Consider the following 16,065-nt stretch of genomic DNA (forward strand, 5'->3'; position numbering starts at 1 on the left):
TATTTTGTTGTTATTTAAGAATTATTTAAAGAATAAATTAAGAGTTAATTAAAACTATATCATTGCAGTAAAATATATATAAAATGCTTAACTATAATGTGACATTGTAGAACATAAGATAAATAACTCAATTTTAGATATGCTATCAAGTACCATGAGCATTACTTCATTAAATTTAACATAGTCACCATAATCAATGGACTAACCCCGTTAATAAATGTCTAAGTTGCAAAATAATTTTTTTACACAGATTTTAAGGTTTATTATTTTTAACTAAAATGTTAGCAACACATTAATAGATTTCTTATAAAACACATTCTATTATTAATTAAAATTTGTTAAAAATTACAAAAATAAAGAAAGACTTTCTATTAAATAAGAAATAAGACTTACAAAAATTATAATTTTTAATAAATTTTAATCAATAATTGAAATTTTAAAATAATGTATAAGAAAGTGAATTATTAGTATTTCTTTTCTTTTGGTTTCTCATGCGAGAAGAAACATTAAAATCATTATTTATACTAAAGTGAAGTTTGTTAGTATGCATATATGCGACATTAAACGAAACACAGGACAACAATATAAAATTAAGGAAAATGATACGTAATGTAAGACTGATATAACTCAGTTACTGTATGTGAGAAAGTTGCTTGAGACTAACGCTACTTCAAATTTTTAATATTGCTTTTCCTGCATTTATTGTTCCCAAGAACAGGAAAGTATGCAGACCGTAAGAATATCTCGATGACATGAGATGAGATTGCCGGCGGCATTTCCCTTGTTAGAATGACTCTAGAAGTGTTTGATTGGAAGAACATCTACAAAAGTGATTCTTGAATAAAATTGATATTGTAAAATTAATTTTAAAGTGGTATAATTTATATTTGAATATTTTTATAATAAAATTAAATTAAAATTAAAATTAAAATTTAATATAAAATTTTAGATTTAATACTGAAATTACTTAAAATTATTTTAACCCACAATCAATTGTAAAATTTTCTCCAACATGAAATTAAACATACAAAAGCCATGATTTGGTAGGAGAATAAGATGGTGTTTACAAAAGAATAAACCATTCGTCCCGGCTTTACTCAATATACACTGACAAAGTGATCCTCAGACCTCTATTGAAACGGTGATACATATAGGCATGCCTATGAATTCTTAACTGTTTATTTTTAAAAACTCAGAAATTATTTTTAATACATGGCAGCAAGGTACCACGTATTATAGCCAACAAAAAAGCAAGAATCTATCAGCGCCAGGATCTAGAATCAACAATAAACACAATATAAATGAGATATACTGTTCTGCATAACTTAAGAGTTCCCCAGCACCAATATTTCTCTAATTCTTCACACTTGTTACATGCTTGAGGAGCATGGAGACAACATCCCCTGATATCCTCTCAGCCTCAGTTTTCAGGTGATGAATCTTTTCTTCTGTCTCTTGCTCAAGTCTCTTCACATTAGCACCAGAATCTCCACTACTCTGTACTCATAAGAATGAATGCATACAAACTAAGAATAATATGTAGTGGTAGTCCAACGGCGAAAATGAGGCATTTTATTTATTTTGGTACAACAGCGACATTAATTTTTTTTTTTTACCGTAATCAATCATAGACTTGCCTGTGACACTTTCTTTTGAAACTCGTACTCCAACTGAGCCCTATACTCGGCAATTTCCTTTTCAGCCTCTTCTTTGGCTTGCTTCAGTCTAGCCAATTTTTCTTAACAGTAGATCCAGAATACTGATACTGGTTAGTTTACCAATAAAGATATTCGATATAGATTCTACCTAATAGGAGTACAATAGTACAATAAAGGTAGGGAGGGGAAAGAGACTAGTTTATCATAGCAATAGCTCAGAATTTGCTCTCACATGCATGAGGACACAAAGCAAGCCCATACCCCTCATAAAACAATAACTGAGACCCATATATGAAAATGAAAAGACCAATGCCAAAGGGATAAAGGGAGACAAAAATAGGAAATACCATTTTTTGCAGCATTGACAATTCTTTGCGCTTCTTGTTCAGCAGCCAGCAACTGTTGAATTCCACCTTGACCCCTGTTGGATGCCATTCTGTGATAAAATTGGTTGATAACTATTAACAAGTGGTTAAATCAAAATTAATAGAAAAGTAAACATAAATCAGGTCCTTAAGCAACACAAACAAGTTCTTTTGCAAACAAGCCACTGCAAACACCACTTGGAAAGAGAACAAGAAAAGGTCTATTGTTATATTGTAACACCAAAAACCTTAAGCTCAAAAAATTAGAGAAATAACTCCACTGTACAATCTTCTTCTCACTCCAATAGGAGGAGGAGAATCATCACCACACAAATTATGTACTGCATTTCAATTTTAGACACTAGAGTAGAGTATGTATTGATTTCCTTTTGTTTTTCTTTGTTGCAGAGATTCAATTTTATTATAATGCCAATCAACTTGAAGATGAAAACCTAATTTTTTTTTTCTTTTTCTTTTCAAGACAATCATATCGTGGTGAAAGCAGATCAAACAAATGCATCAAAATGCACACCCTGTCAAATTGAAAGGCAGCATACAGAAATAATCCATCGTGATTATACATTCAATCAGTTCCAAGAACAGATAAATAAAAAAAAAACAATTCCCAACGCCATGTCCAATAGAATCATAATATTTACAAAGAATGAACAGTTTGCAGTAGCAAAATCAACAATCTACACTAGTGACTCAAACACGATGTAGGAATTTCAAACGAATTGGCAGCAAAACCTGCTGTAAATATAAGTAGAAACAAAACAACAAAATCGATCACAAGCAGATGAAAATTCAATCGTTGATTATGTAAAGAAAGCATAGAGAAACAAAAACGGTGAATGAGAAAAGGAAATCGTGAGAAACGGGAGCGAAAACGAGTTGATTATAGTAAGAAAGCGCGTGAAATCCGAAAAGGGCTGCATTGGCGTGAAAATGGTAGATCTAAAAGTAAAGGAGAAAACCGAAATAAAGAGATTGGAAGGTACCGTAGCAATCGGGTCTGTGTTAGATTCAGAGAAAACAAGACACAGTGTCTCTAACGAAAACTGGAGGACTGCTTCGCTGATTTGCTTTTCGTCTTCGCCCAATCAAATCAACACAACCCACCTATTTCTTTAATAATAAATAAATCACACATATATAATTTAATTTTACTCACAAACCATATTCTTTCGCAAAGTGTGGACATAAATAATAATGACAATACCAGTTTCAATTTTCAAATCATTCATGTTGTAACATTTATACATTTTGGAATGTGATAATGTCTCTTTTAATTAATTCTTCATTCGTCGGGTTCAATGGGATGTTTGTCCTTCCCAAATCAGATCATCACTCTTCGTTGATGTCCTTAGCATGAACATCCTTCCTAGTTAGTTCTGTTTCTTTTTTGTTAGATTTCTGAATGATAAAAAAATAATTAAAAATCCACTCTTTAAATTCAAATGATATTTATATATAAAAAATAGAATTATTTAATTTTTTAGTCCTCCACTTTTTGAGATTTCCATTTTTATTTTTTAAAAGTTTTTTAAATCATTCATTAATTTTCTATTAGCATTTTTAGTCCTCTAATATTTTTTCAATTATTTTTATTACTCAAGATTAGTTCTTGTTTTTAAATTTTTAACCCCTCATTTTTTATATATATTTTGAACTAATTTTAAACAATACAAATAAATGAAAAAAATGCTCCAGATTTAAAAGTTGTCAAATAAAATTTGAGGACTAAAAATTAGAATTTAAAGAAGTTGAGAGATAAAAAAACTCGATTAATCCAAAAAAATATTTATGCATTTTTTTCCTGAATAATTATGCAAAATATTATACAAAAAAATTGAAACCTCTCTTTTTAGGTTAAATTAGTTTTTTGTTTTTTAATTTATTATTTAGGTTCAATTTGGTGTTTTAATTTTTTGAATTAAATTAAAAAATCAAATTAAAAAAAAAACTAGAGATCAAATTGATCTAAAAAAATAAAAAGACTAAATTGAACCAAAAAAATTTAAAAAATCAAATAAAACACAAATAATAAATTAGAAGAAAAAATAATAATTTAACCTTCGTTTTATTATCATACATAGCATGACTCGGGCTCAGCTCTGATGTAATGCATCTTCTGTTTGGGTAGGCCCAATTCGGAAGTCCTGAACAGGATGCAATCCTTGATTTCTTGGCCCAGTTTATCCAAAATTAATTCCCTATGGGGCCTTTTTCACTCTGACGTGGAGGCCCATACACTACTGATATAAAAAAATATGAACAAAACAAGCATATTTATTGTGCTAATAATTTTTAATCAATTAATCATAGGCATACAAATAAAGTATATTTTTCCTTGAGGAATAATTTCATATGAGAAAATGATGTCGAAAATCTAATTTGATGACAATATATAACACTTTGGGATCATTTTGACAAACTTTTAATTTCTAATAGACTGAACTAATTCAGTAAAAAAAAGGACTAAACTAATGATACTTTAGACTTTTAAATATTGAAAAAAAAATATATCAGAATTTAATGCAGCTATTTGTGCGAAGAATTCAATCCGAGAAAATGTTTTTTTCTTGTTTATTTTGTATTGAAAAATGCATGAATTTTCCATAACAAAATAAATGCATAAATTTCTAATTCTATCTATCGTTAAATATTTCGGTCTAAAAAGAAATCTTTGCCAAATATTTTATAAATTGCTTCAACTGTAACTTTTATCTATTTTTTTAAGGTAACTTTTATCTATTTTAATAAACTCAAATTATTATAATACATGGTTACCATGTGCATGTTTACCTATTCCTTTCACTTTTCTTTCAATTCAAATTATTTTTTTTTTCTTCTTCTTTTTACTCTCTTCCCCTAATTCCAAACAGATGCTAAACGTCTTTATTTACACGCAACGGAAATTTTATTCCCCAATTTACATATCTGATGTGTCTAAACTTATCATATATTAGTAAATTACTTTTTAATATTTTTTTAGTAAAAAAAATGAGAACGAAGAAGGTGGAATGAGAAGCAGGGCACTTGGCTTCTTTGGCGCCAAGTGTCATCCCTGCCATTGTGGTCATCAGAATCAAGCTTCAAATTCACTTTTAAGAAATTGTTCTTAAAGAATAAGAATAACCTGCATATTTCTCATCATTTCCCTGTCTTTCTTATCCAAAGTTTTGTTGTCTCAAGCCAAATGACAAAATTTTAGTTTGTCCACGTTGTGGACAGCGAATTTTTAAGCTGGAAAGGAGTTGCAACTCATCCATCATCTTTGATCAGTAAGTAAGCTCAATGCTACGTGGGTTCACTACCCAACTGTCTTAAGAAGAGAAATTTCATTTGTATGATAAGATTGTATAATTTTGTAATAATTAAGAGATTAGAAAGGAAAAAAATGAGCAATTTGATAGAAAAAATATTATCCGATTCGTCTCCACCTCTTATCTTCTTACTACTTTATGCATGGCATCTTTAACACTTTTTTTATTGCTTTCCCGTTAAAAGATGGGAGCTTTTTGTCTTTCGAACCGCTACTAATTTCTTTCTTATGGCTGGAGCATGCCCAATTCTCTCTCCCCGAGTTCAATAATAAAACTTATATGAGATAATATAGGTGAAAGGAGAAATCATTTATATATGTTTATATAGAATTTAATTGAAATGTATTAATTAATACCGTGTAATATATAAAAACTAGGTAAATATTATAATTTATAATCCATTATTATTTAATATTGTCCTCGTGGCATGCGACCAAAATCGTTGTGCTCGATTGAAAAAGAAAAGGATATGGCCGCCCCAAATCCTTCACACGCTGTAAAAATCTTCCAACAAATAGTCGCAATCGCATCGCATGACAATCTTCGTTAGAGCACCATAAGTTGCATGACGGAGACGTTTTGTTTTTATCGAAGCTAGGCTTTTAGTCCACGAAACTAAAATTTTTGTCCTGGCAGATACTTACCCCTTTGTACTGTAACTCCATCTTAAATAATGGCAAAAGGGGCCACGATATGAAGCTTTGGTGCAAATTTATGAATATAACAACATGTTTAATAGTAAAAAAATAAAATACTTAATTACACATTTTTATCATCCATGTTTCACATTTTTTGTGAATATTTATGGTTCTTAAATTTTCTTTCTCTCCCTCTTTCTTTTTATTTATTTAAGGCATATGTCTTCGAAGCTCTAAAATAAGAAGACATAAGTCTTTGAATGGCTGGTTTTGAATTTGATAAAAGTTCATACCAAAACTATTCGTGCAAAATTGCAAAGCTGTTAATTATAAGATTGATTTATTGATAAAAAAAATAATAAAAAGAGTGAGAGGTTGTGAATTTAACTCCACTAACAAAAATTAACTATTAACCATTTATATTTACCAATTAAAAAACACCTTTAATTTCCACAAATCAGACATCTAGCTAGCTAGGGAAAGTTTCGTACGTTAAGCATCACTGTTTTTTCTAATTCCTGCGGCTTATATGAAGACAAGGATTTTGAAAAGTTTAATGTTGCATCAAGTTGTAGTTTTGCACATTTGGTTTGAAACTTCTTCGCCACCCTACCCCTGTAATAAACACACACTCGGATTCTCCCATGTACTTTGGTCCCCCACATAACAAGTAAATACACATCATCATCCCTGAGCTAGGGGATACGCTAAGTCCCGTAGAAATATCAGCACAGGACCACACCCCCTTCAATTTCACAACAGAAAAAAGATTAAACAACCATGGGACCATCTTGGAGTAACGCAGTGACCACACCAATAGATAAATCCATTAAATGCGACAGAACTAAATAGACACACAGCACAACCATCTCGCTCTCATAAACTCTTCACTACACGTGATCCTATCATATTCCAACATCACACGATATATATCGTTCCAAATTTCCCAAAACAAATGACAAAGAAATTAAGTAAAACGACATGGATTGGCAAGAAAACACGAAAACCACAACCACAAGACATTAACGCACATGTAACATAGAGGATCATGTAATATCGTAACACTTAAAAATGCATACAGAAATTAACATGAACATATCTGCTGCCACAAATAGTAAACATAAAATACACACATAGTGACGAGGATATACAGATTCCAATCCACCATGTATAAGCAAATTAATTAAGAACACAATTAAATGAAGCATGTCTCGTAGCTAAATAGCCTGGCCGGAATTACAGGTTTGAGGAGCTCCTGAAAGACCCGAGAGCCTTTGCTGCTTGGGCCCTCAGCACGGACTGGTGGTAGAATGCAGCAATGGCAGCACCGATGAAGGGTCCAACCCAGAAGATCCACTAAACAAATACAAAGCAATTTTTTCAGAACCCAAATGACTAATTTCTACACCAACTATTACAATAATTAAAGAAATAGAAACAAAATTAAGTCTCAAAAATTAATTTGAAAGTCTTATATATGTCGGGACGGCAGCAGTAGTAGACTAGTAGTACATAGAAATTGTTTCGTCGTTAATTTTTAATTTTCTTGTACATAAGTTAACTAAAATATTGATATAAAAATTAACAGAGAGGAACAGGAAAATTGATGCATGCATGCATATATATATATATATATATATACACACACACACTATTAGGTAGATACCTGGTCATCCCATGCCTTCTCGTTGTTGAATATGACAGCAGGCCCTAGGCTTCTGGCTGGGTTGATGCCAGTGCCGGTGATAGGGATGGTGGCCAGGTGAACTATGAACACCGCAAACCCAATTGGAAGTGGTGCCAACACCTGCATATATAATTGAAATAAAATAAAATAATATGAAATTGAAGTAGTACTCTTTCAGATGCAATCAAATTTGGGTGTGTAATTAAGAAGAAAGTAGAAAAGAATTAATTTGCAGAGGGTAAGTGAAGATGCATACGGGAACATGGGAGTCTCTTGCCACTCTCTTGGGATCGGTAGCAGAGAAGACGGTGTAGACAAGAATAAATGTGCCAATAATCTCAGCTCCCAAACCGGTTCCTTTGCTGTACCCATCAGCGAGCATGTTCACGCCACCATTGTACCTGTTGTAGTAGCTCTTCTGTAAAGCCTTCACTAGCCCCACACCACTTATGGCCCCCAACACCTGAGCCACCATGTACCCAACTGCTCTTATAAGCGACACCTTCCTCGCCAGAAACAACCCAAACGTTACCGCCGGGTTTATGTGTCCCCCTGCATCCACATCATATTCATTTTTAGCTTTCATTTAATCATATAAGATAAATTTATTATAAATTATAATAATAAAGAAAAATGAAAGGAAGGAAAAGTGAGAAATTCAAATTCTCACTCACAAAGAACTAACGGCTAACATTTTTTTATAAAATAATAAATAATAAGTTTGTTAATGTAAAATATGATAAATTTATTAATGTACCTGATATCCCAGCAGTGCAATAGACAAGGACAAATATCATGCCTCCGAAGGCCCAAGCGATGCCGAGGACGCCGACGCCATTGCAGAGGTCGGGGCTGCCGGTGGCGGTCTGGTGATTGTAGCCGATGACGGTGAGGATGGTGACGTAGAGGAAGAGGAGAGTGGCGACAAACTCGGCGATGAGGGCGCGGTAGAAGGACCACTTGCGGAGCTCGGCGGGGTCGTAGAATGCGGCGGCGGGTGGGTCGTGGTAGTCCTTGTGTGGCAGCCCACTTTGGACCTCAGTTTCGATGTCTTTCGCCATGGGAGAGAGAGTGAGACTCAGTAGGGTTTTCTGTTCATTGATAAGGTTCAGAAGGAATGAAGTATATATATATATATATATATATAACGGACAACAGACATGCGATGTGCTGTTCTGTCTTGAGCTTGACGGGTTAAGTGAAATTTGGTGCTTAATTATGCTCTGTTTGGTAGGAAAAAAAATTAAAAAAAATAAATTATATAATTTTGTGAAATTTATATTTTTATTCTCTATTTTAATTCAAAATAAAACTTTATTCTATCAAAATTAGCTTACACTTTTCCAACCCCGTTTGATGATGATAATCACTTTGCTTCTTTTTCAACTGTTACTCAGGCCCACTGACCCTACCTTTTGGCTTCTATGCTCTGCTCTGCTCCGGTTCTCTTCTCTCTGTCACTTCACTAGCCCAATTAACATCCTTTTGGTATTAATGGATTTAAATTAGTGTGATTTTATTTTGGTTATTCGATTGGCTCTAATAGTAATATCTTTTATACATACATATATATATATATATATATATATATATATATATATATATATATATATATATGTATGTATATATTTCTAACTATATTTGTTTCAGTGATGGCCAATTTGAAAGAGATCGATCAATCCTAAAGTTGAATTGTGTCATGTCTTCTTTTATTCTGGGTAACTGTGTTATGTCTTTTACCAATTATCTAAGGTTTTCTTATAAGAAAAATGCTTTTAATTGAGAGATATTTAGGAAATGAATTGAGCTAAATTTAAGGAAAGAAGAGGCTTACACATCATCAATGATTACTGTAAATATTTGGGGATAGTAAATATGATTTGCTAATTATCGATTTAGTTAGCTTTCAACCTAAGTTCAGCCTAAAAGTCCAAGTGCATGTTTGTGTTCTCATTTGAATTGCTATGCCATAAATAAGGATACATATCCTTTGGTAAACATACATTGATGGTTTGGGAACGGTAACACAAATATAGATCAAGTCAATTCATAATCTTACAAGCTCAATTTAAAACACAAAGATGACAAAAATGGTTTCCCCCCCATTAATTAGTATTGACCCAAAAGATTAAAGAATGTGATTTAGTACTAATTACTTACTGGATTAGCGTTAAACCCTATATTGGCTAGAAAATCTAAGACAATTCAATATTATGATAAACTTTCATAAATAATATTGTATGTAAGATAGTAGTATATTTATATTATTTATTTTTAATCGTATTGTAAAATCTACGTTAATTTTATACTGCCTCTTAAGTTAATTATATAATTTAATTAAACATAATGTTAAAAGTGGTAATATCATAACAATTAATTAAGTTTTATCTCATTGTCAAATCTTACTTAAATTTAAATTAAAATATATACTAAATAAAAAAAATTACCAAAATTTTATGTACAAATAGAAACTAAAATAAACCTCATCACGACTCATCTTATAAATAACCCAACTTTTTATAATCTATTATACTGAGCGTTTACCCTTAACTACATTTGAATTCGCAACATTCTTATTTTAACAACAAATGTTTTTTTTTTTACAAATATTTCAGTATTAAATTTGTAATTAAATTAATTTAAGCATGCATATATCTCAATTATAGTTAATAATTTGAAATTAACTTTTTCATAATTGATTATATTTAATTTTGAAATAAACAGATATGTAGATAATCACTAAACTATTTAAGATGTATATTGAGACAATAATTAAAAAGATAATATATTTTTTATTAATATTACTGTAATAGAAGGATTAATTATTACTTGTATTGACGCAATAATTGCTCTTATATTCCCTTTGTCTCTTTTTGTTTTGGTCTTGTCAATTTCTAGCCCCTGGTATATATGAGCGTTTTATTGCATCACCCAAGACCATGAGGATTCACAAATACATTCTTCGCCGCCACCTACTTCTGAAATCTGAACTGCTAGTCCTGCAAACTAAAAGTGTAGCATTGTGTTATTTGGTTAGTAACCAAAAGTGTGATTAAAACACAATTAGGAAAGTTCTCCAAGAAATACAACACATGAACGATGTTTGGTATGTAGCGCCATCAAAGCACATTGTATGCTCATGTAGTGCAGACCTGCAAACTAAGGAAAATCAGCTGAGAAGGAGAAAGGAGCATAACATAAACATTATTTATTTTTCCAGATCTGAGATGCACTCCTCGCCAGCAACCCCACCACGCTCACAATCCTCTCCAATCTTCACAACTGTATCATGGACTTTTCTTTTATTTGTTAGCTTGTTTTGTGTATTAATCTTATGGGGTTTTTTGTTTTTTATTGTTATTATTTCTTGAATCTCAGTTGCTCCCAATTTAGAATTAACAAAAGAAATCATCAGCAGAGTAAGGATGGATTGATGAAATTAGAAAGAAAAAAAAAAGAATTTTCTATTATCAGAAAAAATTTCAAATGAAATGATAAAAAAACCCGATTAAATAAGTCTCCCTTTTCAAAGAACAAATCTGATACCTAAATAACAAGTCTCTTTTTTAATGAACAAGTCTACATTTTAAATAAAAGGTGTTGTTTAAATTTTTTTTATTTTTTCTTGCGGTAAGTAATCTGTTATTGCAGGTCATTTTGACTTCCTCACGGGTGGTGCACTTTCTAAAAGACTTCACCTTAGTCATCACCAAAATACATAATTTATACGCATTTAACTTGCCTCTTTTGCTTCTTTTTTTTTCTTTCTTGAAGGCAATACCATATGCGTGAAAAATTTCCAAACAAACATTTTTTTTAAAGAGTTGTATATATTTTATTCATATAATAACTTATATCAGTAATTTATACAAAAACTTTCATTATTTTTTATCTTTCTATCATGATCGTTCATTACGTTTTATATTTTCTTTTTTTCCCTCTCTTGTAAATTTTGTTATATAAATAACATTTCTTTTTTAAAAACCCATTAAAATTTAATTGACTATCTAACATGCAATTAAATTACACATAGCTCTCTTAAGATATGCATATGTTATGCTTCTCTTCTCTCTTATGTTAAAATATACAGTTTTTTCTTTAAAATTTTGAATATATAACACTTTACTCCATTTTCTTAATTTTACATTAGAGTTTGTTAACTTCTAATCCATTGAGAAAAAAAAAAACTTATTACCAAAATATCTTTACACTACCATTACCTGGGAAATGCAAGTTTTGCATCACTCTCTCATTTTTTTTATACGTACATTTTCATCGATCCCTTGATAGATGTAAATAAGGAATTAAATCTAAATTTTTTTATTTTCATAAGGACTTGTACGGCAAGAGAATTCACTATTCATCTAAATGTATATATAGAGTTTAAACTGATTAAAAAGTCATCGTCTTTTAATTTGTTGTAGTCATCGTCATTTCAGTATGATTAACGGATTAAATTTTTTTAATGTTAATTATAACATATATTAATAGGAAGAATGTCTTCATTTTCTTCTGTTTATAAAAGTAGGGAGAATTTCACAGTCATAATTTAATTACAGGCCTGAGCCACTAATGATGGGCTTCAATTTTACTCATAATTGGCCAAAGTTTTGTGCGCATCAAAGCCTCTTTTCCATTGTCCCTTGTGCTCTTTATTGTATGTTGACATTGAGCTGGATTGACACTTTTAGGCACAAGTTTTACTATTATCCTTCATTTTATATCCAAACCAGCCATCAATTTGCAGCATTTATGCTCCTTGTCTTTTAATTTGCACACTCCCATGTTCCAATTATTATTATGATCAGAATATCATCATCCAAGCACACCTTTGTTTGTTTTACCGAATGCACGTGAGCCCAATCCTTGGTCATCTTTGTTTAAATTCAAAAGCCTCTGTGAAAGTTGTCGACTTTTGATACTAAGACCATTACAAATGCACACTGAAACAGAGAATAATCGTCCAAATCTTAGGTTTTGTGCCAAAGATGGTAGTCCAATTTACACACACATGAATGCACACACAAATGTTTTTATCAACTTAAATGTGAGAGTGCCTTTGTAGATACTATAATATATTTTGAGTGTTGCTGTCTTTGTAGATATCAAAGTTCTTATGTTAACAAAAATCTAACGATTAACAATTAACATTTTGCTAATAAAAAATAAGTTATTATGCAATTTGAATTTCTGAAAAGTTCCATTTAGAATAAGCTAATTCAACCAAATTTCTTGTTACAAAGTCAAGTGATCATTTCAAAATTCGAACTATCAATGCTATATACCAAATCAATTCATATAATTCGAACCTGGAATCTCATTCATATTAGGAAGAACAATTTGATTAACTAGCCATGATGCTAATTTCAATGTAAAATTTGTAATTGAGTAATTTAAATACATATTATAATCATGATATAACATATTCTTACTTTTTCTCAACATCAAGTTACATTGAAATAACTATAAACGACCCAACATATACTCAGTGATGTCCAAGTAATTTGAGTTTCATGGTACCATGCATCCTGTACCTATAAATTACCATTTAATTTGGTAAATACTTTTCTTCAACTAAAGGATTTTAGTATGCCCTAAAATTACTAAAAGCACTTACGAATTTGTGTCTTATACTAAAATGCATGTGCTAAAATTACTAATGAGCTGAGATACTTGAAGGCAAAACAAAAGAGTAGACAAGTCATGCATAGACTTGGTACAAACCACTGGCACAAATCTGCAACTTAAAAGCAGATGTAAAGAATCCTCTATTGCAAAATTACAGAAAGTACTGAATATCTCACTACAAAAATAGAGTTCTGAATTTTGGCATGGGATGGGAATCTAATTAATGATATGATACTCGTACACTACGTTTAGGCCTTGGCATAAACATCAATATCTAAAATTCTCCAACTTACTACAATTACTCCCAGTGGGATGTGAAATTGTTCTGGACAAGAAGAATTGAAAAGAAATGGCTAGTTGGGACAAAATTTCTTCATCGTGTTCTTCTTCAACCTCTTCTTCAGCAATGGTTTCTAAGTGAGGAGGATGTGAAACCTTTTTGTGTGGAATCACAGGGGCAGGAGCAAATTCAACATAGGGTACCAAGAATTTGGTGTCTTTTGCCATGGCACTGACTGTACCCTACACATGCAAAGATTTTTCACCTTTCACTTCAGTAACTGCAAGTTGATCAGTTCCAACAATTTCCTAGAATATTAACTTTTGAATACAGAAAAAACTGTTTAATGGTATATTATAGTTAAGAATGTGTGTGTTTGTGGCTGAAAATGGAGTTAAGAGGGATACTAGCGAGGCTTCCTTTTTATAAGGGTTGGATTGGAGTGATGGCAATGTTAATTCATGTAGCACACGTGAAAAATATTACTTTTAGTATTATTGGCGTGAAAAATATTGGCACACATACGCATTGCAATTTTTAGCATATACCTAAATGATGGCCACAAACTCACAACTAACGTGGTGATTACTTAATGCTTACGTCTAAATCACCACCCACCGACACACAAAAAAGGAAAATGTATATATTTTTTTAGAAAAAGGAAAAATATGCTTACATTACTTCATTTGCTAGTCACACATATTTTTGGTAAGTATCACGATTCACGTCCATTACTTTTACGTTTCTATGAGGTGCATGATTATGTCTTTAAAGTTAAAATTGGTTTTGTTAATATTCATCAAAATTAAAGAAGTGTTTGAGCTCGACTTCTTTATAATAAACTCGTATAATATTTTATGTAATAAAATTTTATCGGTTGGTGTGTTTTCTTACACTAAATTTAATCTAGTATTGAAACATACAAACAAATATTGTTTCTTTTCTATCACTTTTTTGTATATTCGTTTTTATTTTTTGGGGGGCATTGTTGTGATGTTCCAATATTTTTCTGAACTGAGGACATGAATTCAAACACACCGTTATCTGTTAAAAATTACTTTTAGTGCATGACTATTGTATTACACAACATTATTCTTCTAGTTTTCAATAATTTGAAAGTATATTTTCTTTCAATGATTTTTTAATACAATCATTTGGTTAATAATATAGTTCGTTCTAGTTTAGTAGAATTTTAGAGATACTTTTCTAAAAGTTTTGGATTAACGTAAATATCACTTTTTATTATAAATTTGTGAAAGTTCTTGTGACATGTGAAGTTAGTGACCAATATTCGTAAAAAAAAAAAAAAAAATTAACTCAATATTTGCAATCTTGGATCTCAAAAACGTTTAATTTATCTTATGATATGATGATTGATATTTATAATCTTTTGATAAATTATTATTATAATTGATATTTCAAATATTTTTTTATAATATTTGTATATTTGTTTTGCCCCCGCCTCCCCCCCCCCCCCCCTCCGGTCTATTCCTAGCTTTGTCCCTGATGTCAGCCCTAGATTAAGCATTCAGCTTAACTCATAAAAAAAACTCATAAATTCAGCAAAAACAATATGATAAATTGAGTTTAATTATCATTTTTTTTTAGTTTAACTTCTGTCATAAAATGGATCCGGATCCGCTGGGTATTCGTAAGCGGTGAGATTAATTATTTGTTTATTGAATATGAGGAATATTTATCCGTAATTTTTTTGGGGAAATAAGTGCGGATAGGACTAGTATAATATTCATTCTGCCTTTAAGTAAATAATTTATATTATATATATTTTTTATAAAAAAATAATTATATTTTTCTAATTATATGACTAACAGTAACAACTTAACAAAGAACAATCAATTTTAATTCAACATATCTTATATTAAATTTGTATTAAATTTTATTTAAAAATATTGAATGATTATTTACTTTTATGCATAATTTTTAAATTTGTTTCAATTTCTTTTTAAGATTGATTTTTAATAGTGAAGGAATGTTTTATGTTAATTTTTAAATTTGTTTCAATTTCTTTTTAAGATTGATTTTTAATAGTGAAGGAATGTTTTATGTTGTCTGGTGTTTTAAATTAGTATATAGATTTATACTTATTTAATAATTTATTCTTGTAATGTTTAATGATTATTTTTTAAATATTATTTATTTATAACTTAAATTTAGACAATAAATGTAATATTTGTTTGTTTGAATATTATGTACAAATATTTTTAATATTATATTTGAATTATTTAAGAGTAAATTTTTAATTTACTTTGTAGTAATTTTTAATTAATATATTTGTATTAATTTATTAACTTTATACATAAATAAATTAAAATATAATATGTATGTATCTAATAGGTACTTGAGATTGAGATGAAAATTAAAATTATTATCTATGTAGATATAAGACTAGATACATGTATGTTTTTTAGACTTGAATATGAAAATGATATTATAAGATTCTGCTCACATCCTATTCACTC

At 30.3% G+C, this 16,065-nt stretch overlaps 2 protein-coding genes across 3 annotated transcripts; both read right to left on the reverse strand.

Annotated features, from left to right (window-relative positions):
- Positions 1 to 995: 995 nt before the first annotated feature.
- On the reverse strand, positions 996 to 3,336 carry LOC100305477 (V-type proton ATPase subunit G-like protein). 2 transcript variants are annotated; one of them, XM_041013749.1, is made up of 5 exons: positions 3,246 to 3,336; positions 3,025 to 3,151; positions 2,006 to 2,094; positions 1,638 to 1,738; positions 1,063 to 1,497 (listed from the first exon to the last, which is right to left on the reverse strand). In XM_041013749.1, the coding sequence occupies exons 3-5, from the start codon at positions 2,091 to 2,093 to the stop codon at positions 1,354 to 1,356; spliced, it is 333 nt and encodes a 110-aa protein (XP_040869683.1). In that variant the 5' UTR covers position 2,094; positions 3,025 to 3,151; positions 3,246 to 3,336; the 3' UTR covers positions 1,063 to 1,353. The 2 variants fall into 2 exon arrangements, with proteins under 2 accessions (NP_001235952.1, XP_040869683.1); NM_001249023.2 differs by lacking the exon at positions 3,246 to 3,336 and having other exon boundaries at positions 996 to 1,497; positions 3,025 to 3,149.
- A 3,676-nt stretch (positions 3,337 to 7,012) lies between these two features.
- Positions 7,013 to 9,032, reverse strand: PIP2-7 (aquaporin PIP2-7). The gene is made up of 4 exons (XM_003521344.5): positions 8,435 to 9,032; positions 7,934 to 8,229; positions 7,657 to 7,797; positions 7,013 to 7,346 (listed from the first exon to the last, which is right to left on the reverse strand). The coding sequence occupies exons 1-4, from the start codon at positions 8,736 to 8,738 to the stop codon at positions 7,227 to 7,229; spliced, it is 861 nt and encodes a 286-aa protein (XP_003521392.1). The 5' UTR covers positions 8,739 to 9,032; the 3' UTR covers positions 7,013 to 7,226.
- Positions 9,033 to 16,065: the final 7,033 nt, after the last annotated feature.

This window comes from Glycine max, chromosome 3, assembly GCF_000004515.6.
Source record: "Glycine max cultivar Williams 82 chromosome 3, Glycine_max_v4.0, whole genome shotgun sequence".
NCBI lineage: Eukaryota > Viridiplantae > Streptophyta > Magnoliopsida > Fabales > Fabaceae > Glycine > Glycine max.